This window comes from Eptatretus burgeri, chromosome 2 (assembly GCF_056783735.1).
Source record: "Eptatretus burgeri isolate ZD-2024b chromosome 2, Ebu_testis_v1, whole genome shotgun sequence".
Lineage (NCBI taxonomy): Eukaryota > Metazoa > Chordata > Myxini > Myxiniformes > Myxinidae > Eptatretus > Eptatretus burgeri.
The window spans coordinates 114,352,003-114,378,106 of record NC_140962.1 but is presented as its reverse complement, the minus strand read 5'-3'; the positions used below and the strand labels follow the sequence as shown (position 1 = coordinate 114,378,106).

Genomic DNA, 26,104 nt, shown 5'->3' with positions numbered 1-26,104 from the left:
AAATAACCACATTATGAATTTTTAATTTCTTACAATATTTGATGTTGTAAATTTGATGTTGTATTCTTTCCAAATTCTTTAAACCACTCATCAATGCTCATTTATTTATTGGAAAGATATAATCCATTACCTCTGTAAGTTAATTTTACACCTGCTTGTGCGATAAAAGAAAGCATATCTCCAACTAACAATCTCGCTTTATCAGGCAGACCTTCAAGTTTTTCAGCAAAATCTACAATTACACCACTTCCACTAATTTGTTTCTCCAACTCTTTGTTATGTCTTTCCAATTCTTTTTGAACCTGGAGTTGAGCCTTCCTTTCGTTGGCAGTTTTCACCGCTGTTGAAATACCACCCGTCAATGCTCCAACCGCACTTAAACCAGCAAATAAAGGAATTAGAAATGGGAGAAATCCTCCACTCGTCTCTTATTGAATATTTTTTCAACATTGGTTTTGTCATTTTAATTTTAAGTGAGCCAGTGTCATTCAAGATTTTAACCTGTTCTCTTGTGAGCAAAACATCAATTCTTACTGCTCCTTTTTTCTGAATTGTATTAACGTTAATCGTACAAGGTTTTTGATTTTGAACACAAGATGATAGTTTATGAAGATTGATTTCATTAACACATACCCCAGTTGGTACTTTGCCACTCATTTATTTAACAAAAAATTATGTGAGACCATTTTTTGTATTAATCTGCAATTCTGTTTCTTCCAAAAGCAAACAATATGTATCAACTTCTTCACTCTCTCCTCTTTCAATGTATAGGGAAGTATCCACTCGATTAGACTTTATAGTTTCCTTTTGAGCGCTCAGATCAAACACATAGATTGTATACAAACTTTTAAATGCTGTCATATCCAAAATAGGTTCTTTATTTCCATTACTTTCACACACCTTTTGGTAAGACTTGTATGCTTCAGCAAAATCATTTTTTTCCCAATTAATTTCCAATCTATCTCGTGGATAAAATGTTCCATCTGGAGAAACGCAAAGTTGTTTCACCTTAGCATTATCACTCAATGCATTATTCTTATCAGTCGCAGTATCACCATCTGGCTTTTTCAAAATGATCCACATATATCGTGGCTTTCCTTCCAGAACAGCCAAGTTCCACGTGTAAGTGGTTTGCTTGAGTTTAACGTGTTGACATCTTATTTTGAGGTATGATACACTGAGTGGTTTCTTTGAGTTAAGTTTTCCATTCAACATCTCTTCTGTTTTAAGATTCGGAGTATATTCTCAAATATACCAACTCATTTCCTCAATTACAAATTTATTCTGATCACCAAAAAGCAATCTATTTTCATTATCATTCCTTTGGAGTTGAAATCTAATTTTAAGACCATACAGAACTTTATCATGATCACAAAATCCAAATATACCTTAAAGAGGAAATGCCACAGTAAAACTATTGACTGCTTTTGTATCATCATTATACGCTCCTTTCCTTTGAGTATATCCAGGGTCTGTGGTTGTTCCCGTTGACATATCAGGAATAAAACCTTCGACAGACCCCTTTCCCATTCTATGACTGAATGTATAGAGTGTAAATTTCATCATTTCAGATACAGCAGAGACATAATCAACCGCTTCAACTTCTTGTGTTACAATGTACAAACTAACACTATCAAACATTTTCCAGAAGAAATTTTTTACGAGTGTAGCGTTTGTGTTATTCCCAGCCTAAGTGAATTTAAATTTACACAACAAGAAACTTTCGGATAGATTCAAATAGGTTTGTTGATTAGTTATTTCAAAACTTTTTGTACCATTTGCATTCCAGTTATTGCATTTACCTTGAAGTAATCTTTTTTAGTGGAGTTTGAGATGATAATGGTATCATACAAATCATAGATACTATCAATTGCTTCCATACTTGTATTTATTTCGGAAAAACGATGTTAAAACTTTTGAAACCCTGACCCAAGTATTCTGTTGTTCTTGGGGGGACAACTGAGTTTTGCCTTTCTTAATTTCTTTAATTACTTGTAATTTATTGGATTCCTTCTGGGCATCTTTTATGCTCTTTACTGCACCTGCTACATTTCCCACAGCAGAAGCAGTTGAACCAATTCGGTCTTTATGTTTAAGAATAGTTGAACCGATACCCATTAGAGTATCAATTATCCCATCTCCTCTAAATTGATGTCTGACACCCCTTTGTCTCTTAGGTTTATAGTATCCTCTACCAAGATACATACCTTCACCCTTGTAGTATGGGGAAAGGAACATCCCTTCCCCTGTAATTATTTTAAATTTTCCCAACTCATGTTTCCTCACAATAACCATCGTATTTATTTATTGGAAAACTTCACGTTGGTGAATTCTGATGGATATAACTTCCCCATTAAAATAAATCATACAATTATCTTGGTAGGTTATCCTAAAATTTACTCTGTTTATGTTTTTCCCTGACACAGGGAGATAAACCAAATTTTTGGGTTCCATATTGAATTTATAACCAATTGGGGTTGAGTATGCACTGAATGAAAATATTGTATTTGTATCAATCAAATCACAGTGAATAAATACCGAGTTTATTCCTGAGGATATTTGAATGACATTATCACTGTAAAACATCCCATTAGTTTCAATCTTTTTTGAGGAGAAACCCAATAACTCTCGAAATGAATTATCAATTGTGAAATCAACCTGTTAGTTATTTTTAACTTTAATCGTTGATTTTGAAGTATGTTTTTCAATGTCTATAACAATATTTTTTGGTTCATCACCCTGTTCTTTCATAAGACGAGCAATTTCGGAAGATATTTGAGAAATCTCATATGCTCTGGGTGAGACTTATCGTTTTGTATCCACTTCCGGGATTATAACTAAACTTGTCATTTTTATCAGTTATAGTAAATTAGGTATTATAAGTTTCCATGGACAATAAAGATGCCTCATATTCTTTTGTTGGGTCAAGTTGTAGTGGGTATGGAAATGAAGATGTATGGTCGCTTGTTGTGAAATTAAAACTCAGGATTGTGCTTCACATCTTATTTAATGAGATAAAATGTCTTTATATTGAGATTTATTAAGTATTTTCATGTTCCTCAACTGGTCGAAAATGGCTGATGCTTCATTGAAACAATTATTTCCAGCCTTCTTACTACCTAACAACAATAACAGTCAATTAACTAATTGTGATGGGTCATTTGGAAGAAAACCAATTCCTGAACCAAGGATACTTAAAGCCTGAATAATGTGTTTCTCCTTCTCATTTTTCCTACTTTTACCAGAAATACTAACCCTATAATTTAGAGTGTTCAGCAGATCAATATATACTCTATCATCATTATTTGTCATATCCAATGGTTTATCAATATACTTTGATTCATCCCTCACAGTTGAACCTTGTCTTCCATCTTTTGTGAGAAGAAACATTAATCTCGGAGTTAGTTTAACAGGGGGTTGAGCAGAACCCAAGAACTTTAATTCATCATTAAATATCAATACCTTTTCTTGAACAAGATGAAATATTGATGGTTGTTCTGTTGGAATGAGTCCTGCTTTGGTTTTTGAATCCGCTGAATATTCATTGTTTTGAAGAGCATTCACAATATAATCAGGGGGTCGATTCATCTCTTCCAGTTGTTGAAATAATCATTCATCATCATATTCTAATTCTCCTATATGCTCCAATTCTTCCTCCGTCATTTGACTGAAATCTTTTAACATTTGGAGCTTTCTCGGAGTATATTCTATTGTGGGAACTGTGGAAACATCTATCATTTTTTTCTTGGGAAGTTTTTAAAAGTGGTTTAAAAAATTCTCTTGTTTTCTTTCAAATGCTTCTTCACCCGTTAGTTTTTGTCTGCGTTTCTTCTTTATGTCTTCCTGTTGTTTTACAACTTTTGAAACCAACTCTTGATGTTCCCTAAATCTTCTTGCTCTTTCTTTCGCATCCATTTATTTATTGGAAAATATCATTTAATGAATTGTAAAGATCAACAGGGAAATTTTCCTTTTCTTCATCATCCAAGTAGATGTGTTCAAATAAATCCTTTTCTTTAAATATTTCATCAAATTCTTTATCAACATGAATACGAGTTGTAATTTCTTCTTCACTAATGCTTGCATCTCTGCTTTTCATACGTTTGCGTTGAGTTTCTTCATCAACATCAAAACCGAATGATAAAATCTTCACTCCACTCAGATGGTTAATAATTTGTCTCATTCCTTCTGGATTAGTTTCTAATATCCCAAGACCACCAGATTTTAGTTTCCTGAACACACTGTTACAATGTGAATATTTTGTTGTACCAAGAGAAACCTCCTCAAATATTTGACCTTCTTTCCTCAATCGCATATGTTCCTCCACTAATATATAGTGATAATCTTCACCTTTTACTTCTCCAGGTCTTATTGCTCTAGTTGTTGTTGTTGATACCATGCGTATCACGGGGTGTTTTTTTAAGTAAATTTATAATATTCTCATTTGTACTACACAAGAACCTTGATTTATGAAAGTTTTTTTTTTTTTCCAGAAGCAGATTTACCCACAAGATTTATAATAATAGTTGTCATTTATATATGTAATTGCTTATAAAACAAAAAAATATATCCCTTAATATCTCATCTTGTTTCACAACAATATATTTATATTTTTCAGTCGTGTGCTTCATCTAATCCCCAAATTCCTTTTTACGACATAATGTAGAACAATTATCTCTCCAAAAAATTATTTATATCTATTGAATTTAACTTGAATAAAATAAAAGTATTAGCATTGTTTCTGATGGAACGACGAGGAAGTTGAAAGTACGATTGACCAAGATAAATACAATTACAAGAAGAATGTCTCCCTCTTGTGTCGTAGCTGCGCATTACCATTTGGTTTCTCTCATTAACACAATCAAAGATAACGAGGTTCTTTTTTGATCTATCCAAATCTTGGGGAGACGGTATATCATCCGTATTATCACTAAGAATACAAGTTATCGGTTTTGATTTCTTTTTACATCTCTGTGTATCACAAAATAGTTGAATTATATCTTCAATGTTATAATCATTTAGGTTTTTTTGAAGTTTAAATAAACCGATTATATCTTCTTTTTGAAGACCAGCATTAAAACCTTGTGAGAGTAGTTGATACTCTGGTTGAAAACTTGACTTCGTGAAAATTATTAAATTATCATAATCTAAAAAGTTGGGAGTCAGGAGCATCTTCAAAAGTAAGCAGGTTTTTCCACATCGGCTTGAACCAACTATGAAACATCTTAATTAATTTGGAAGATTTTTATGATTGTTAAATTTTATCTTATTTTCCCAAATGGGTAAAAAAATCATTCATTTATATATTTGGAAAACAGGTTATTTAATTTATTATTGGCTTTTTTAGAAACTCTATATTTTATCCTAAGTTCAGGTTTAATTTCAAGATAATCCATTATTTTATTTATGCAATATCTTGTGTTGATATTTCCCTGAAAATCACATCCATGAATAATATATAACAACAATCCTTTGAACATTTCTCCAATACGTTCAGTTTCTTCCCTTGTAAGGAAAGGTGTGTTTTCACCCTCGTACTTTACATTCATTTCTCTAATCAATCTTGAAAAGTAATTAATTTTTGGTGTAAATCTAAAATAATTATTTTCCTTTGAAAATTTTTTAGTATCATTAATTAGAAGATAATCACAGAATATACATTGTTTATAGGCTTTTGACTCTGTGTTTAATCCCCGTCTTTCACACGCAGGACAATTCTCAAATTTGTCATATGGAGAATCAGGGAAGTCTAGCATATTTATAAAGTAAAACTTTACTTAAACTGAAATTCATCTATACTTTCAGTTGCATATCGACTCGTATTTAATAATATTACCATCGATATCTATATACTTTTTTGCATTACCAGATTCAACTACAACATTTTTTATATTAAAGGTAATTTTAACATGATCCTTAACTACTATTGAACGAAATGTCATTTCACCTGATATATTAACATCCTTTATTTCCTCAGTATTTACATCTTTAGGGTTGTTGAAAAAAATACAAATTTCTCCTTGCATATTACAGATGGTCTTATCTTTTCTTTCTAAAGCTTCATCCATAAAGTTTTTGTTTTTTTATACTTTTTCTTGTTTCATTGGTTTTTCTAGTTTTGAATATATTACCAGAAGGAGAGGAGAAACTTTTGTTAGAGATACTTTAATTGATGTTCTACCAGGTATACTAAAAGCCCTTCCACTGAAGGAAATTGAAGAAATGAAGATGAAGGATAAGATAAGAAAGATAAGATAAGATAGATGATAAGAAAGATGAAGAAATGAAGATGAAGGATAAGATGAAGAAATCATCTTATCCACCATAATTGTTTTTATCCAATAGTTGTTATATTTATCTTTGTTCAATTTAACATCCTTGACATATTTCTCAGTCTCTTTTACAAATGAAGAGATTGATTGAAACTTGTCTTTTGTGTCTTGAAACATTGTATTTATTAAGTGAAAAAAGTTGGAGGATATAATGGTTTTTAGCACAGATTCACCTATAAATTAAACGAAATTTTCATTAAGCAAAGTTTTATTATATAAATATGGTGAATACAACGTACTGTGATGTTTGTAATCACGAATATAAATATTATAAAAAACACCTTCAAACCAACAAACATACATTTAATCTATTTCATCAAATATCTCCTCTTGAGTTGGAAAGAAAATATTGTGATATCTGCTCAAAGGATGTTTTGAAGAGTAGTTGTAATAGACATCTTCAATCACAAAAACACAAGAAAAATGAGTTTAAAGTAAAGGGAGACTATTATATTGAAAACACTGATGGGCATTTAAAAATAAGAATTTTTCAATTTGGAGAACCCGGTCCATCATCAATAGCTGAATCAATTGAAATAGTGAAACCTGATGTTGAAAAAGTTATCAGAAAGACGTTAAAAGAAATGAAAACTTTAAAGTTTTATATGGGAGTGAAAATGAGTATGAAAAGACAAGATGAAGAACAAACTCCTTATATGAGAACAGATCTTCATTTTATAACATCATTTCAAGATTTTTTGAATAGTGGGGTTTATGAAGAACTATCAAGACAAGAGGAGGATGATGATAATACAGTGGTAGGAAGTGGATTTCATATTTTTAAAAATCATATTTTTAGATATACACATTCTAAAATCAAACCCTCTTAAAGCTTCTTCTTATATTGAATTACCAAAAGAAATAAAACTAAAGAAGGCAGTTGTTAATATTAAGAACAATGATAATAAATGTTTTCTCTGGTCTGTTCTTGCTCACTTACATCCACCAAATTGTAATTCAGAAAGAGTAAAACAATATATGAAATATGAGAATACCTTGGACATTAAAGATTTTAAATTCCCAATGCCACTAACAGATATTCCTAAATTTGAGAAAAAGAATAATCTTTCTATTAATGTAAATGGATTAACAGATAAAAAACAAAGTTCAAATATTAAAAATTTCAAACAACTATAAAAATGAAGAAACACACATTGATCTTTTATATTTTAGTGTTGGAAAGAATTCACATTATACATACATCAATAATTTATCAAGATTGATCTCTTCTCAGGTATTCAGAACAGCAAACAAAATATATCCTTGTATGCGATGTCTTAATTCATTTCATACAAAAGAACAATTAGAACAACATTCAAAATATTGTAGTAATTATAAATCAGGTGCAATTACAATGCCTAACCTGGTGAAAAGATTTATTTTGAAGATTATAAAATAATCTATCATGCACCCATTTGTGATATACGCTGATTTTGAATGTATCCTAAAAAAGATAAATACTGCTTCTCCTAATCCAAAAGAATCATATACAAATAAATATCAAAAACATATTCCTTGTGGTTTCTGTTATTATATCAAATTATCTGTTGGAGCAAAGTATAATAAACTTGAACATTATAGTGGAAAAAAAGCTTCACAAGAGTTTGTAAAACGATTAGAAAAGGATTGTATAAGACTAACGAAATTAATGAAAGAAACAAATGAACCGATGAAATTAACCAAAGAAGAAAAATTAGAATTTAGAAAGAACAATGTCTGTCATATTTGTGAGGGGGAAATTGAGAAGTCTAAAGTTAGGGATCATTGTCATCTTACTGGTAAATATAGAGGTCCCGCTCATTCCTGTTGTAATCTTATTTATAAATTTCCTTCTTTTATTCCAGTCTTTCTTCACAACAGCACCAACTATGATACACATCTATTTATAAATGAACTTTCAAAAACACCAGGGAATATTTCTGCCACAACAAACACAAGTCAAAAGTATATTCCATTTACAAAAATGATATTCACAAAACCTTTAACTCGTATTAGGTTTCTAGATTCTTACAAGTTTATGGGAACACCACTAGCCTACCTTGCATCAAATCTAAGCTCCACGGGAACTTTTCCAAATCTTAATTCATTCTTTACAAAAGAGGAAATTCTAACTAAAGAGGAAATTCAGATTAAAGAGAAAATTCAAAGTAAAGAGGAAATTAATGAAGATGAAATTCTAACTCAAGAGGAAATTCTGATTAAAGATGAAATTCTGATTAAAGAGGGAATTCTAACAAGAGAGGAAATTCAAATAAGGAATGAAATTCAAAGTAAAGAGAACATTCTTACAAGTAAGGGAATTTGTCCTTATGATTATATGGATTCATTTATGAGATTTAAAGAAACACAACTTCCGTCAAAAGAAAGTTTCTCTAATAACCTTTATGAAGAAGAGATAAGTGATAAGGAATATAAACACGCACAAAAAATTTGGAAAATATTTAAGATAAAGAACCTTGGAGAATATCATGATTTGTATCTAAAAACAGATGTTTTATTGTTTGCTGATGTGTTTGAAGCTTTTAGATCACTCTGTCATCATAAAAATTGTCATGGATTAGATTCTGCCCACTATTTCACAGCTCCTGGTTTAGCTTGGAGTGCAATGTTGAAAATGACAAAACAAGATATAGATTTAATCAGTGATGTAGATATGCTTTTGATGATTGAGAAGTCTAAGAGAGGTGGAATATCACAAGTATGTTCAAAAAGATATGCTAAAGCAAATAATAAATATCTTCCAAATTATGATAGTGAAAAAGATCGTAATTATTTGATGCATTTTGATGCTAATAATTTGCATGGATGGGCAATGTCTCAATCTATGCCTTATGGTAAATTAGAGTGGGTGGAAGAAAAGGATTATGAAAAAGGCTTTGATGAATATTGTTATTTCTTCTCAAGAGGAATTGAATGAGGAAGAAGAAGGTTATCATTTTGAAGTTGATTTGAAGTACCCGAGTGATCTTCATAATAAGCATAAAAAGACCTTCCTTTTGCATGTGAGAAAGAAACCCCAAAGAAAGAAAGGTGAAGTGATTATCATAAAAGTTTTAATATTAAAGGCAAATCAACAGAAAAGTTATTAACAACATTCTATGATAAAGAGGGATATGTTTTGCATCAGAGAAGCTGAAAACAGTTTTTGAGAGAAGAATTGAGAGTCGCTAAAATTCATAGAGTTTTAAAATTTAAACAAAGTCCTTGGATGAAAAAAGTATATTAAATTCAATACAGATATGAGAACAAATACAAAAGTAAAATTTGAAGGGGATTTCTATAAATTGATGAATAATGCTGTCTTTGGAAAGACAATGGAGAATGTTAGAAACAGGCAAAACATTAGATTTGCAACATCGTGGAAAGAAGCTACTAGATTGATAAATAAACCAAGTTTTAAGAGAGAAGAGGTTTTTTCAGAGAACTTTTCTGCTATTCATATGGAAAAGGAAAGTATTTTAATGGATAAACCAATTTATATTGGAACAGCAGTTCTTGATTTTTCAAAGATATTGATGTATGATTATTTGTATAATGGCTTAAAGAAAGAGTATGGTGAAAATGTTTCATTGTTGTATATGGACACTGATAGTTTTATTCTAGATATAAAAACTGATGTTTATAAAGATATGAAGAAAAATATTGGAGTATATGATACAAGTAATTTTATTAAGAAGAGCGAGTTATTTTCCAAAAAGAATGGAAAGGTTATTGGTAAGTTTAAGGATGAGTTGGGTGGAAAAGTAATGAGTGAGTTTATTGGATTGAGAGCAAAGGCATATGCTTATAAGTATGGTGATCAGATTGATAAGAGGTTAAAGGGAATACAGAAATATGTAATAAAGAAATCCATAACTTTTAGAAATTATTATAATTGTTTGATGAATAAGAAAGAAGAATATAGGAAAATGAATACAACAAGAAGTTATAAACATAACATATATAGTGAAGAAGTAAATAAAAAGGCATTAGGAGCCTTTGATGATAAGAGATTTATTTTAGATCATGGAATAGATTGTGTTCCATATGGATATTGTATGATAGAGTGTATCGAATAGATTGTGTTTTAACGATGGGAAGATGGGTTAGGGTTTTTTAAGGGCTACCGCCGCGTTTTTTCACAATATATAAATGGTCAAACCAAGTATTAATCAAACTAAAGAGTGGAGAAAATCTCAGTCTTGGTATATAAATGGAAAGCATAATGAATGTGAAAAATATCAAATGTCTTATTGAAAAAATAACTAAAACAAAGGTAAATAAAACAAATAAGCGAATCAATTTAAAAACTAGCAAGTTAGAGGATGTAAAGAAAAAATAAATATCCTTGAATGGACTGAAAACTGATGGTTATCAATTGAACAATGAAAAAACAATTTACTATAATTTCAAAATGATATGTGGCTCAGGAGGTGGTCAAACAAGAGCATCAAGAGAAGTTTATTATTTCGTAATGGCACAAAAGGGGTATCTTAAAAAAATATAAAGATTCAAATGTTTTGTTTTTAAATATTTTAGATGGGGATTATTGTGCAAAGAATTTTTAAACTATTGAAGGAATTCAAGAATGAACAAATCTTTATAGGTTCAATGAGTGAGCTAAACAATATGCATTGGTTATTTAAAAAAAAAAAAGTGTCCCTCGGCTTACATGTTTCAGATATTTCTTTAGAATCACCTTTAACAAATCACATTACTACTTTACGACATGAACAAATCTTTATCTTATTTGAAAAAAAGTGTCCCGAGGTTAAAAGGGGAGACAAATAAATATACCTTGGGATAAAAAGGGGGTTTACTTTTTAGGGGGAAAAAATGAATCGCTGAAAATCCCCCATTCATTTACATGGGGAAAAGTGAGCCAGAATCAGTATATTCACCCTACGTGTGTGTGTGTGTGTGTGTGTGTGTGTGTGTGTGTGTGTGTGTGTGTGTGTGTGTGTGTGTGTGTGTGTGTGTGTGTGTGGGTGGGTGTGTGTGTGTGTGTGTGTGTGTGTGTGTGTGTGTGTGTGTGTGCACGTGCTCACTTCTCCTACAGTTTTGGGCCGATTACATCCAGACTTGTGACAAAGGATCAGCATGAATTATAAGCAGTAGGTATATTTTTGCTTCATGCACGTAACCCGGGTTATTTATTCTGCCTATACATAGCTGCCAGTTGCCTATACACTACCCAAATAAATGTACGTGTCAGAAAAACGTGTTGCATGCTTGGAACAACGTCACCCATAGGGTAGGTACTCTGCTTATATAAGAAATTGATTGATCAATTTAGCCAATTGATGGATCCTGTATGGGACCATACTGATACTCTGTGCAGAGCGTTGGTGCTGCCTAAGCTGTCTCCTTGGCTATTGGGCACAATCCTGGACGGGTCGCCACTCTGACACAGGATACCAGCAAGCTGGCAATCATTTTACCGACCTCAGAAGGATGACAGGCAGAGTCAACACCACCTGGTATCAATTCAACAGCTGAGGGGGATTTGAACTCAGGATCCTTGGATCCCAAGCCCACCACCCTAACCATTAAGCCAACACCAGGCATATTGATGGATCCCTTTCCCAGGTTCTGGTTCTGCCAGTGAAGATAACAAGTGGTTTAATCTTCTGGGGTATTCCTTGACACCAAGTTACAATGCCTGCTCCATAAAAGTGTGGTTGCAGTGCAGAAAACTACTCCTACACTTTATACAAATCAACGTACCCAGGTGTTTGCATGCAAAATGTGACCAACAATCTTCAGTTACGAAAGACAGCCATTGTTAAAAAAGAAGCAATTTATTGATTTAACAATCATTGATGGTGTAGCTCAGAAGAGTTTTATATTTATCTGTGCTCTCATTGAATACCATCATCCTCAACCAGTTAAATCACCTGCAGTTACATTAACCATCCCACTCACATGTGCGTGCCCAGCTCTTTGACCTCATGGTGAATGACATCATCAATGCAGCAGCTTGGAGGAAGCTCATGTACTGGCATACTGGTGCCACCAGAAAGGTTCAGCCTCTGACTGCTGGTCTGCAGGTCTGCCTAATGACAGTAAGGTGAGGGCAAATTAACTAAACCAAGAGTGCCTCAGCAATGAAACAAGCAATTTAACATCAGTCTTGCAGTAGTACAAATGCATGGTATACAAGGTGTCTCCCAAAGATTCTGTCATCAGGCTTGTTAACCTGGTGTTGCCTAAACGGTTACAGTGGCTGGATTAAGATCTTAGGGTCTTGAGTTTGAGCCTGTCATGCCGTAAGCACCAGATGGATTGACTCAGCCGGTCATCCTTCCGAGGTCGGCAAAATGAGTACCAGATTACTGGAAACAGGGGGCACTGCATCAGTGGCAAAGCCCTCCTTGCAATGATGCAACCAGCAGCCACATGCTGCATACGAAATGATGACAATGCTTATAACTTTTTAAAAGTTTGACGTGAACGCAAAATGATGTGTAGACCTTCTCATTGTTGTATTGCTATAATTCTCAAGTGTCGGATTTCTCACGGTTTGGATTAATAAATGATTTTTTTTTAATGGCATCTAGCATGATGGATGTGGCCGTGGCAGAAAGCTACAGTAAAGAAGACATCTGAACTCGTTAAATTCATGGTGATGCAGAAGAAATCTATGACTGTCCAAGAAGAAATCTACCTACACATTTTGTCAATCATTCTGAAACACTTTTCTCAAATGAAAAACGAGCTTCGGAAGATACATTTTGCATCCGCTGAATAACTTCAGACGGCATCCGTTATTGCATCAGAAGGAAGGCTTCTGTGCCGATCCCAAAGATGCGGTTGACTGGTGAATGAAGTGCACCGAAAAGGATGGAGAATATGAAAATTAACGTGATGTGTATAGAGTTTATCATGGTATCGTCCATTATGTAGGCGGCGTTGCAGTAATTTTGGGAATACCCTCAGAAAAGTATCAAAAAGGGACATCTTGCACAAAGTCATTCAACTTTGTTATCTGTGAAGAAGAAAATAAAATTAAACTGACTTAAATTTTCCAAATGCAGCTATGTTTGTTTCTACCTTTTGAAATAACTCTTACAGTCGGGACATGAGGTCAAAACGATAAATACATCTCAACGGTTCCAGGACATAAATGCCTCATTCATGTAATAATAAAATTTTCCAAGTCTGAAGTGTGCAATATCAATGATTATATGGGCACGAGGGGTTACAATTGTGCGTGTGCGGGACAAATTAACAACTCAACATTATATGTAAATGATACAAATATCTATATATTAATACTGAAGGACCAATTTTGTGCTCCTCCTAGCGGTCGCGTCACCTTTTTCTCGGTACTGTGACCTGGACTGAAAAAAACTTCGTACCTGTAAGAATGCATCGCACATAGTGGCAATTGTCAAACTTCAACTCTGAAGCAGAATAAACACTTCGTTTTACATTGGTTTACATGGCGACGTGTGACGTCACCGCTGAGAGGCGTCAGGACGTCATGACATCATGACATCATCGGTTATTCGCTGACGCCATTACGTCCGTCGTCAGAAAATTACTGCTTAGAGGTGTAATTACCAATTCCACTCCTCGAAAATAGCGTCCTCAATGTAAAATCCTCTTCTGCACATGGTGACTACCTCAGAATGTGAATTTGACAAAAAATGTTACAAGAAACATTGTACAGTAGACGCCGCTTTATAAATCCACCATGGGACCACGCCGTTTGGATTTATTAAGCGGAGAACCTATTTTCAGCCACCTACTGGATAGATAAGACAAAAAGCGAATGTCGTTAAACACTGCTTTATGCTACAAAAACATTGACTTATCAAACAGTGACAAGGGGATTGTTCAAAAGAATCTCTCCAAGGTCGCTTGCTTGGGAGGGAAGGTTTTGCGCAAATGTTCCTTTATTGAATCCATCACGTGGCGGAAATTGGAATGGGCAAAACCTGAGAGCTGCAGTCCCCTGTCCAATTTGGCGAGTGCCGTCCGCATCTCTGCCGCTGTTGGCATCGGCTCGGGTTCATCGTCGCTTTCTTCCCTTGGCTATTGGGATTCGGGGTCGGAGGGATTCGAGCGGCGGCGGGATTCGAAGTCCGTCACCAGTTGCTGTTGTTGTTGGGTTTTTTTTTTCACTCTGCGGCAGCGCATACTACATCATGCTTAGGTTGGGACCTTGCACGTGCCAAGCAGGTGGATTTCTCTATGTAAAATTCCGTTCCAACTCATTTTGGTCACAATCAGCGGCTGGATTTTATAACCGTGGATTTATAAAGTGGCGTCTACTGTATCTTCTATCTTCTATCTTCTATCTATTAATACTGAAGGACCAAGGTTGTGCTCCTCCTCGCGGTCACGTCACGTTTTTCTCGGTACTGTGACCTGGACTGAAAGAAACTTCGTACCTGTAAGAGTGGATCGCGCATAGTGGCAATAGTCAACTTTCAACTCTGAAGCAGAATAAACACTTTTCGTTGAGATGGGGGCGAGGAGTGAAGAGGCGGGGGCAGGGAGTGAAGAGGAGGGGGCAGGGAGTGAAGAGGCGGGGGGCAAGGTAAGCAAATTGAAAGGGGGAGACAGGGGGAAATTGGGCGGGGGCTGGGTTGAATGAGGCGGAGTTGAGTGTGAGGGGGTGGACAAGGGGGTGGGGGACCGGGGCAAGTGGGGCGGGGAATCAAAAGATGGGGGGGTGGGGAGTGAAGAGGCGGGGCTGGGGTAATTACATTTTTTGGGCAGAGGTAAGCAGATTGAATGGGGTGGGGGATGAGTAGGCGGGGGCAAGCACACCCTGTCCAGTCCATGTCCCTCGAGTGTGTGTGAGCTGGTGAGGGTGGTTGAATGAACGGAATCCGTCTGTGACGGGGTTTCAGCTAGTTATTATTATTCTTTAACGGCCACAATCATTCCCACATTCTTGTTTGGTTGGCCAGGGGAAAGGCTTTCACGAACTGTCTGTTTAGGCATGATGATTGACTAAGGTTGTTGCAGGAATTTGGCCATGGTGCGGGCGATAACTTGCCTACTCTTCGCGACGGACGCCATGGGATCTTTAACGTTCACCGACTAATGCCGGCAGACGAGACATCCATTTAACGTCCATCCGAGTGGTGGCACACACATTGATGAATCAAACTGCTTGTGGACCACTGGGATGACAGTTTCGAGCTGGGTTTAGATTTAAACCCATGCTAGACGGCTTAGAAGTGAGTGTACGTACCTGAAGGCCATCCTGCCAGCCTCATGCACATTGTACAATTATTCATATTCAGGATTATTATGCAGTGAAAAATTATTCATATGCAGCAGCTGAAGGAGTACAACCAGAGGCTAAAGTGCAGTGTGCAAGTCATGGGATAGGCAAATGCATTTAAAGGAAGAAAAAGGCCATTTAAAAATGGAAGAAAGAGAATGCTGAGCATCCCCAAAATACATCATGGGATTATATATTTATATTAAAGTGCAACTTAGCAGAAATAAATAAATAAATAAAAATTAAAAAAGAAAACGCTTTTTTATTTTCTTTTTTGCTCAGACAAATGGTTAACGCCCGAAACATCAGCTTCGCTTTTTGCTTCCCATGGCAGTTAGCATCGATCAGCACCTCCATTGTTGTTCTGTTTGGTATAATGTTTGGCTATCCAAGATATCCAATCAGCTCAATGATCAGGGCTTTGACACACCTCCTCAGTGCATGACTTAGCATTCAAGATGCTAAACAAGCACCTGACCCCTGGTCATGTGACAATACAAACAATTTCATCCTCTGGTTTTTTTTTTTTCATTTTTGAATTGGATGGATTTGTGGAACAATGCACCTGGCATTAATTACCACAAGCCTACATGAAGAAACTACATCCATATCAAGTGAGCATGACCTTGTCACATGAGTCCTTTAAATACCAGAACACAAAATCTCATGTCAAATCAATATAGGAAGAGTGCGATTACAAAAATACTGCATTTTTTTTGGCGTACAAGTCGATACTTTTTTCGCGAACATCTGGGCCTCGACTTATCTTTGGTTTAAGACAATGAATAGTATATTCTTATATTGAATAAAGGACCTTGCCTCTGATAAACCATAAATCAAAACCATAAATGAAAAAAAAAATTGCAAAGTGCAATATTTTCTGAAATAAATTGTATAATTGCTAATTTAAAACAGTGCTCAGTAATTAAGCTCTTTCATGGATTAAAATGTGTTCGGTGTTCATGTTTATTAAGGAGACATGAACTGCCACAAAACGTAATGTTCTATGAGCCAGTCGATAGATTCTGCAGCGCGTTTTAAATACTGTACCTCTATATGATAACAAACATGTTGAAAAACTGTTTACATTCCGAATTTATCCAAAAGGTTGTCCCACAAAGTAAAGAATATGTACAAAACTGCTAATTAATATTCATGACCCTGGAAGTACAGCTCGTGATGCTTGTGAGTGTCAGGGAGGAATTAACACCTCTATTCTTCTTACGCACAGTTTTGCTAACTACCTTAGTTGATCTGGATTTGTCTGAATACTCCAAACTCACTTATCTATAAACGTAGCAAATAAAAATGGGCAAATTAGCCAATTTGACTTGGACAGTCCTAGATATCTCCGTTGTGTTGTCAAATATTGCATTGTGAAACAAAAGCAGCTTTTTCTGTGTGAAATGACATGGCATATATAACATTTTGTAGATAAATAAATTATATGACACACACGCACATACTTTTAGATAATCCTCCTATCATATATTCACAAAACATGGAATTGGCATTTATCACATTTTAAAATAACTCTTCATACTTTGTCTAAATCAGCACATACTTTTGCTCTGTTTACTTTCCTTTTAACTCTTGGAATCAGATCAGATAAAGACCAAAAATAATCATCAATAACAGAGAAAAAATAAAAAGATTTACCTTGATGGCAATTTCACGTACGAGCTGGCTGCTGTCATTGTGAACACTGATGTAGCTAGAAAATGTCTCGCCCAGGAAAATATTTCTGTAAAAATAAGTTTTGGAAAACAAATTTTTAACGCTACCTCGGAATCCTTGGCAATTCTTGTGAATAAAACTGACGTCACTGCTGGAAATACTGAGAAAACTGCCTCATGCCCCTTCTTCACTTCCACCCAAAGGGCAAAAATGAAATCAAATAAAATCTAAAAAAAATTAATCCTGGAAAATATAGGGTGTTCCAAAAAGATCCAGACAACTGTTTGTTAATATATTTAGAAACACAAATGATACAATACCCTTTGGTTTTTATGATATGGAAACTCATAAAGTTCCATGCACACCATCAATACACTTCAATGTGAGCTGGGTTTGTCATGTGCATGGCATCACGGCGGTACACAAGTTCTTGCCATGTTCGGCTCCGCATGTTTGCGTGCACCAGTGTGCCATCAGCTGTGATCCAAGAACAAAGATCCTACAGGTTTGCCACCTTGGTATTGTAGACAACATCTTTGATAAAACCGCACAGAAAAAAAAATCAAGTGGGGTTATGTCTGATTGTGAGGACCAGGCGGTTGGTCCGTCTTGGCCAATCCAGCGACCTGGAAATTCTTCATTCAGGATGGCTCAAACAACTAAGGCCTAATGAGGGGGAATGCCGTCCTGTTTAAAAATGATATGAAGTTTCAGGTCTTCAATCTGAGAGAGCAAATCTTTCCCACATGTTCATGTAAATTGTTGAGGTCACTGTATCCTCCACAAAAAAAAAAATGCAAACATGTTGAGCCAAACATGGCAATAACTCATGTACCGCCGTGATGTCCTGCACGTGACAAACGGAGCTCACATTGAAGTGTATTGATGGTGTGCACAAAACTTTATGAGTTTCCGTATCATATAAACCAAAGGGTATCGTTAAATCATTTGTGGTTCTAAATATATTAACTAAAGCTGCCCAGGTCTTTTTGGAACACCCATATAGTACTACAACCTATCACATTTGGAAACAAAGCTGTTAAATGTGTTTTCATCAGAAATCAACACCAAGTTGTCTCTAAAGCCATTGGCACAATTTATCCAGACCGCTAGAACTCCACCCTGATTCATCTTAGATTGCTCTGTGCCCCTTTTAACTAGGCCCAAAGAGAAGCACAGCAATAATAACACCACACAATCTCAATTTATATCCTGAGCTCATTACTTGTGCTTTGCTATGCCCTTTTGATAAAGGAATAAGATCAGAACTGAACGCAGATAGTTCACTCGGTGGAGCATTTGAGTTTTAATCCGACCATCCATGGTTCAAGTCCTTGTTTGGGCAGTATTTATTTCACCAGACTCAGTGGTGTAATGGTTAAGAGCATCCACCCTGAGTCTGGGGAGTGGGGGTTGGAGGGAAAGGAGTGAGGGTCAGAAGTTCAAACTAGATCCTGACTGAGTCATAGAAAAAAAACTATAAAAATAGTATGTGCTTCTTCCTTGCTTGATATTCAGTATTTTAAAAGGATATAGAATGGATAAACAACTATAGATTGGCAACCGTTGTGCAAGCATGATGGGCCTAATGGTCTCCTGCTGCATTGCAATTCCTTGTAAGGGAAGGGGACTTCTTTTCAGGCATCTACCATTCACTGCAGCTGCAGCATTAAAGAGAGACTGCTGCTGATCACTGTCTTATTCAACTCCTCTCATTTCAATGAACCACCTTCACACCCATGCATCCAAGAAGAGGACGCCTCTTATTTTAATCCACAAGTCATATTTGTGAGACTTCGAACACCTTGTTGTTTTCTTTTCCTCGAGATCAGGAGCACACTTCCTTATCTATATACTGCTACTTCACGGGAGGTTATTGCATTGGCCTAGCCAAGGTTGCTGTGGCTCTAAAGATGGGTTTCTTTCTTCCTTGTTTTCTTTTCTATCCTTCTGCTGCAGGATCTTCCTTCACCTTCTCTTTTCGAGGTCTCCACATTATCGCTTGCGATGGTACTGTGTGGATTTTGAATAAATAAACGTAGAGTAAAGAAGAAGAAGAGGTGAGAGCCGTGGCGGCGGGCGGAAAGGCGAGTGCGAGGAGTGAGGAAAAAAAATCGGGAAAATGAATTGAGGACGCATGTCTGGCCTGCGTGGTGAGAGACATGGCGCCTGCGTGGTGAGAGACATGGCGCCTGCGTGGTGAGAGACATGGCGCCTGCGTGGTGAGAGACATGGCGCCTGCGTGGTGAGAGACATGGCGCCTGCGTGGTGAGAGACATGGCGCCTGCGTGGTGAGAGACATGGCGCCTGCGTGGTGAGAGACATGGGGCCTGCGTGGTGAGAGACATGGCGCCTGCGTGGTGAGAGACATGGCGCCTGCGTGGTGAGAGACATGGCGCCTGCGTGGTGAGAGACATGGCGCCTGCGTGGTGAGAGACATGGCGCCTGCGTGGTGAGAGACATGGCGCCTGCGTGGTGAGAGACATGGCGCCTGCGTGGTGAGAGACATGGCGCCTGCGTGGTGAGAGACATGGCGCCTGCGTGGGAGAGACATGGCGCCTGCGTGGGAGAGACATGGCGCCTGCGTGGGAGAGACATGGCGCCTGCGTGGGAGAGACATGGCGCCTGCGTGGGAGAGACATGGCGCCTGCGTGGGAGAGACATGGCGCCTGCGTGGGAGAGACATGGCGCCTGCGTGGGAGAGACATGGGGCCTGCGTGGGAGAGACATGGCGCCTGCGTGGGAGAGACATGGCGCCTGCGTGGGAGAGACATGGCGCCTGCGTGGGAGAGACATGGCGCCTGCGTGGGAGAGACATGGCGCCTGCGTGGGAGAGACATGGCGCCTGCGTGGGAGAGACATGGCGCCTGCGTGGGAGAGACATGGCGCCTGCGTGGGAGAGACATGGCGCCTGCGTGGGAGAGACATGGCGCCTGCGTGGGAGAGACATGGCGCCTGCGTGGGAGAGACATGGCGCCTGCGTGGGAGAGACATGGCGCCTGCGTGGGAGAGACATGGCGCCTGCGTGGGAGAGACATGGCGCCTGCGTGGGAGAGACATGGCGCCTGCGTGGGAGAGACATGGCGCCTGCGTGGGAGAGACATGGCGCCTGCGTGGGAGAGACATGGCGCCTGCGTGGGAGAGACATGGCGCCTGCGTGGGAGAGACATGGCGCCTGCGTGGGAGAGACATGGCGCCTGCGTGGGAGAGACATGGCGCCTGCGTGGGAGAGACATGGCGCCTGCGTGGGAGAGACATGGCGCCTGCGTGGGAGAGACATGGCGCCTGCGTGGGAGAGACATGGCGCCTGCGTGGGAGAGACATGGCGCCTGCGTGGGAGAGACATGGCGCCTGCGTGGGAGAGACATGGCGCCTGCGTGGGAGAGACATGGCGCCTGCGTGGGAGAGACATGGCGCCTGCGTGGGAGAGACATGGCGCCTGCGTGGGAGAGACATGGCGCCTGCGTGGGAGAGACATGGCGCCTGCGTGGGAGAGACATGGCGCCTGCGTGGGAGAGACATGGCGCCTGCGTGGGAGAGACATGGCGCCTGCGTGGGAGAGACATGGCGCCTGCGTGGGAGAGACATGGCGCCTGCGTGGGAGAGACATGGCGCCTGCGTGGGAGAGACATGGCGCCTGCGTGGGAGAGACATGGCGCCTGCGTGGGAGAGACATGGCGCCTGCGTGGGAGAGACATGGCGCCTGCGTGGGAGAGACATGGCGCCTGCGTGGGAGAGACATGGCGCCTGCGTGGGAGAGACATGGCGCCTGCGTGGGAGAGACATGGCGCCTGCGTGGGAGAGACATGGCGCCTGCGTGGGAGAGACATGGCGCCTGCGTGGGAGAGACATGGCGCCTGCGTGGGAGAGACATGGCGCCTGCGTGGGAGAGACATGGCGCCTGCGTGGGAGAGACATGGCGCCTGCGTGGGAGAGACATGGCGCCTGCGTGGGAGAGACATGGCGCCTGCGTGGGAGAGACATGGCGCCTGCGTGGGAGAGACATGGCGCCTGCGTGGGAGAGACATGGCGCCTGCGTGGGAGAGACATGGCGCCTGCGTGGGAGAGACATGGCGCCTGCGTGGGAGAGACATGGCGCCTGCGTGGGAGAGACATGGCGCCTGCGTGGGAGAGACATGGCGCCTGCGTGGGAGAGACATGGCGCCTGCGTGGGAGAGACATGGCGCCTGCGTGGGAGAGACATGGCGCCTGCGTGGGAGAGACATGGCGCCTGCGTGGGAGAGACATGGCGCCTGCGGGGGAGAGACATGGGGCCTGCGTGGGAGAGACATGGCGCCTGCGTGGGAGAGACATGGCGCCTGCGTGGGAGAGACATGGCGCCTGCGTGGGAGAGACATGGCGCCTGCGTGGGAGAGACATGGCGCCTGCGTGGGAGAGACATGGCGCCTGCGTGGGAGAGACATGGCGCCTGCGTGGGAGAGACATGGCGCCTGCGTGGGAGAGACATGGCGCCTGCGTGGGAGAGACATGGCGCCTGCGTGGGAGAGACATGGCGCCTGCGTGGGAGAGACATGGCGCCTGCGTGGGAGAGACATGGCGCCTGCGTGGGAGAGACATGGCGCCTGCGTGGGAGAGACATGGCGCCTGCGTGGGAGAGACATGGCGCCTGCGTGGGAGAGACATGGCGCCTGCGTGGGAGAGACATGGCGCCTGCGTGGGAGAGACATGGCGCCTGCGTGGGAGAGACATGGCGCCTGCGTGGGAGAGACATGGCGCCTGCGTGGGAGAGACATGGCGCCTGCGTGGGAGAGACATGGCGCCTGCGTGGGAGAGACATGGCGCCTGCGTGGGAGAGACATGGCGCCTGCGTGGGAGAGACATGGCGCCTGCGTGGGAGAGACATGGCGCCTGCGTGGGAGAGACATGGCGCCTGCGTGGGAGAGACATGGCGCCTGCGTGGGAGAGACATGGCGCCTGCGTGGGAGAGACATGGCGCCTGCGTGGGAGAGACATGGCGCCTGCGTGGGAGAGACATGGCGCCTGCGTGGGAGAGACATGGCGCCTGCGTGGGAGAGACATGGCGCCTGCGTGGGAGAGACATGGCGCCTGCGTGGGAGAGACATGGCGCCTGCGTGGGAGAGACATGGCGCCTGCGTGGGAGAGACATGGCGCCTGCGTGGGAGAGACATGGCGCCTGCGTGGGAGAGACATGGCGCCTGCGTGGGAGAGACATGGCGCCTGCGTGGGAGAGACATGGCGCCTGCGTGGGAGAGACATGGCGCCTGCGTGGGAGAGACATGGCGCCTGCGTGGGAGAGACATGGCGCCTGCGTGGGAGAGACATGGCGCCTGCGTGGGAGAGACATGGCGCCTGCGTGGGAGAGACATGGCGCCTGCGTGGGAGAGACATGGCGCCTGCGTGGGAGAGACATGGCGCCTGCGTGGGAGAGACATGGCGCCTGCGTGGGAGAGACATGGCGCCTGCGTGGGAGAGACATGGCGCCTGCGTGGGAGAGACATGGCGCCTGCGTGGGAGAGACATGGCGCCTGCGTGGGAGAGACATGGCGCCTGCGTGGGAGAGACATGGCGCCTGCGTGGGAGAGACATGGCGCCTGCGTGGGAGAGACATGGCGCCTGCGTGGGAGAGACATGGCGCCTGCGTGGGAGAGACATGGCGCCTGCGTGGGAGAGACATGGCGCCTGCGTGGGAGAGACATGGCGCCTGCGTGGGAGAGACATGGCGCCTGCGTGGGAGAGACATGGCGCCTGCGTGGGAGAGACATGGCGCCTGCGTGGGAGAGACATGGCGCCTGCGTGGGAGAGACATGGCGCCTGCGTGGGAGAGACATGGCGCCTGCGTGGGAGAGACATGGCGCCTGCGTGGGAGAGACATGGCGCCTGCGTGGGAGAGACATGGCGCCTGCGTGGGAGAGACATGGCGCCTGCGTGGGAGAGACATGGCGCCTGCGTGGGAGAGACATGGCGCCTGCGTGGGAGAGACATGGCGCCTGCGTGGGAGAGACATGGCGCCTGCGTGGGAGAGACATGGCGCCTGCGTGGGAGAGACATGGCGCCTGCGTGGGAGAGACATGGCGCCTGCGTGGGAGAGACATGGCGCCTGCGTGGGAGAGACATGGGGCCTGCGTGGGAGAGACATGGCGCCTGCGTGGGAGAGACATGGCGCCTGCGTGGGAGAGACATGGCGCCTGCGTGGGAGAGACATGGCGCCTGCGTGGGAGAGACATGGCGCCTGCGTGGGAGAGACATGGCGCCTGCGTGGGAGAGACATGGCGCCTGCGTGGGAGAGACATGGCGCCTGCGTGGGAGAGACATGGCGCCTGCGTGGGAGAGACATGGCGCCTGCGTGGGAGAGACATGGCGCCTGCGTGGGAGAGACATGGCGCCTGCGTGGGAGAGACATGGCGCCTGCGTGGGAGAGACATGGCGCCTGCGTGGGAGAGACATGGCGCCTGCGTGGGAGAGACATGGCGCCTGCGTGGGAGAGACATGGCGCCTGCGTGGGAGAGACATGGCGCCTGCGTGGGAGAGACATGGCGCCTGCGTGGGAGAGACATGGCGCCTGCGTGGGAGAGACATGGCGCCTGCGTGGGAGAGACATGGCGCCTGCGTGGGAGAGACATGGCGCCTGCGTGGGAGAGACATGGCGCCTGCGTGGGAGAGACATGGCGCCTGCGTGGGAGAGACATGGCGCCTGCGTGGGAGAGACATGGCGCCTGCGTGGGAGAGACATGGCGCCTGCGTGGGAGAGACATGGCGCCTGCGTGGGAGAGACATGGCGCCTGCGTGGGAGAGACATGGCGCCTGCGTGGGAGAGACATGGCGCCTGCGTGGGAGAGACATGGCGCCTGCGTGGGAGAGACATGGCGCCTGCGTGGGAGAGACATGGCGCCTGCGTGGGAGAGACATGGCGCCTGCGTGGGAGAGACATGGCGCCTGCGTGGGAGAGACATGGCGCCTGCGTGGGAGAGACATGGCGCCTGCGTGGGAGAGACATGGCGCCTGCGTGGGAGAGACATGGCGCCTGCGTGGGAGAGACATGGCGCCTGCGTGGGAGAGACATGGCGCCTGCGTGGGAGAGACATGGCGCCTGCGTGGGAGAGACATGGCGCCTGCGTGGGAGAGACATGGCGCCTGCGTGGGAGAGACATGGCGCCTGCGTGGGAGAGACATGGCGCCTGCGTGGGAGAGACATGGCGCCTGCGTGGGAGAGACATGGCGCCTGCGTGGGAGAGACATGGCGCCTGCGTGGGAGAGACATGGCGCCTGCGTGGGAGAGACATGGCGCCTGCGTGGGAGAGACATGGCGCCTGCGTGGGAGAGACATGGCGCCTGCGTGGGAGAGACATGGCGCCTGCGTGGGAGAGACATGGCGCCTGCGTGGGAGAGACATGGCGCCTGCGTGGGAGAGACATGGCGCCTGCGTGGGAGAGACATGGCGCCTGCGTGGGAGAGACATGGCGCCTGCGTGGGAGAGACATGGCGCCTGCGTGGGAGAGACATGGCGCCTGCGTGGGAGAGACATGGCGCCTGCGTGGGAGAGACATGGCGCCTGCGTGGGAGAGACATGGCGCCTGCGTGGGAGAGACATGGCGCCTGCGTGGGAGAGACATGGCGCCTGCGTGGGAGAGACATGGCGCCTGCGTGGGAGAGACATGGCGCCTGCGTGGGAGAGACATGGCGCCTGCGTGGGAGAGACATGGCGCCTGCGTGGGAGAGACATGGCGCCTGCGTGGGAGAGACATGGCGCCTGCGTGGGAGAGACATGGCGCCTGCGTGGGAGAGACATGGCGCCTGCGTGGGAGAGACATGGCGCCTGCGTGGGAGAGACATGGCGCCTGCGTGGGAGAGACATGGCGCCTGCGTGGGAGAGACATGGCGCCTGCGTGGGAGAGACATGGCGCCTGCGTGGGAGAGACATGGGGCCTGCGTGGGAGAGACATGGCGCCTGCGTGGGAGAGACATGGCGCCTGCGTGGGAGAGACATGGCGCCTGCGTGGGAGAGACATGGCGCCTGCGTGGGAGAGACATGGCGCCTGCGTGGGAGAGACATGGCGCCTGCGTGGGAGAGACATGGCGCCTGCGTGGGAGAGACATGGCGCCTGCGTGGGAGAGACATGGCGCCTGCGTGGGAGAGACATGGCGCCTGCGTGGGAGAGACATGGCGCCTGCGTGGGAGAGACATGGCGCCTGCGTGGGAGAGACATGGCGCCTGCGTGGGAGAGACATGGCGCCTGCGTGGGAGAGACATGGCGCCTGCGTGGGAGAGACATGGCGCCTGCGTGGGAGAGACATGGCGCCTGCGTGGGAGAGACATGGCGCCTGCGTGGGAGAGACATGGCGCCTGCGTGGGAGAGACATGGCGCCTGCGTGGGAGAGACATGGCGCCTGCGTGGGAGAGACATGGCGCCTGCGTGGGAGAGACATGGCGCCTGCGTGGGAGAGACATGGCGCCTGCGTGGGAGAGACATGGCGCCTGTGTGGTGAGAGACATGGCGCCTGTGTGGTGAGAGACATGGCGCCTGTGTGGTGAGAGACATGGCGCCTGTGTGGTGAGAGACATGGCGCCTGTGTGGTGAGAGACATGGCGCCTGTGTGATGAGAGACATGGCGCCTGTGTGATGAGAGACATGGCGCCTGTGTGATGAGAGACATGGCGCCTGTGTGATGAGACATTATCTAAAAGACCTCGTTGAGATTTAAGTGATCCCTCCGAGGGCCGCTTGTTGGAGGCAATGTCTGTGTTGAAAACACTGAGGCAAAGGAGAGCGTCATTGGGACACGGTCGGAGGGGGGAAGCAGAAGAGTTTCCTCCTCCTGAGTGTCATCTGAGCAGACTTGAAGCAACGTGTGGCTTCAAGGTGTTGCAGGAATGGCTCCAGTTCGTTCATTG

At 43.5% G+C, this 26,104-nt stretch overlaps 1 protein-coding gene across 9 annotated transcripts in view; it reads right to left on the bottom strand.

Moving 5' to 3' along the window:
• The window catches only part of TRAPPC13 (trafficking protein particle complex subunit 13), a 95,633-nt gene that overhangs the window by 49,368 nt on the left and 20,161 nt on the right, over positions 1–26,104 (bottom strand). For all 9 annotated transcript variants that reach the window (XM_085870820.1, XM_085870818.1, XM_085870822.1 and 6 more), the window contains 2 exons: positions 17,215–17,299; positions 12,237–12,367 (listed from right to left, as the gene is read on the bottom strand). In XM_085870820.1, coding sequence (XP_085726946.1) covers positions 12,237–12,367; positions 17,215–17,299 — 216 coding nt within the window. The remainder of the gene's footprint in view (positions 1–12,236; positions 12,368–17,214; positions 17,300–26,104) is intronic.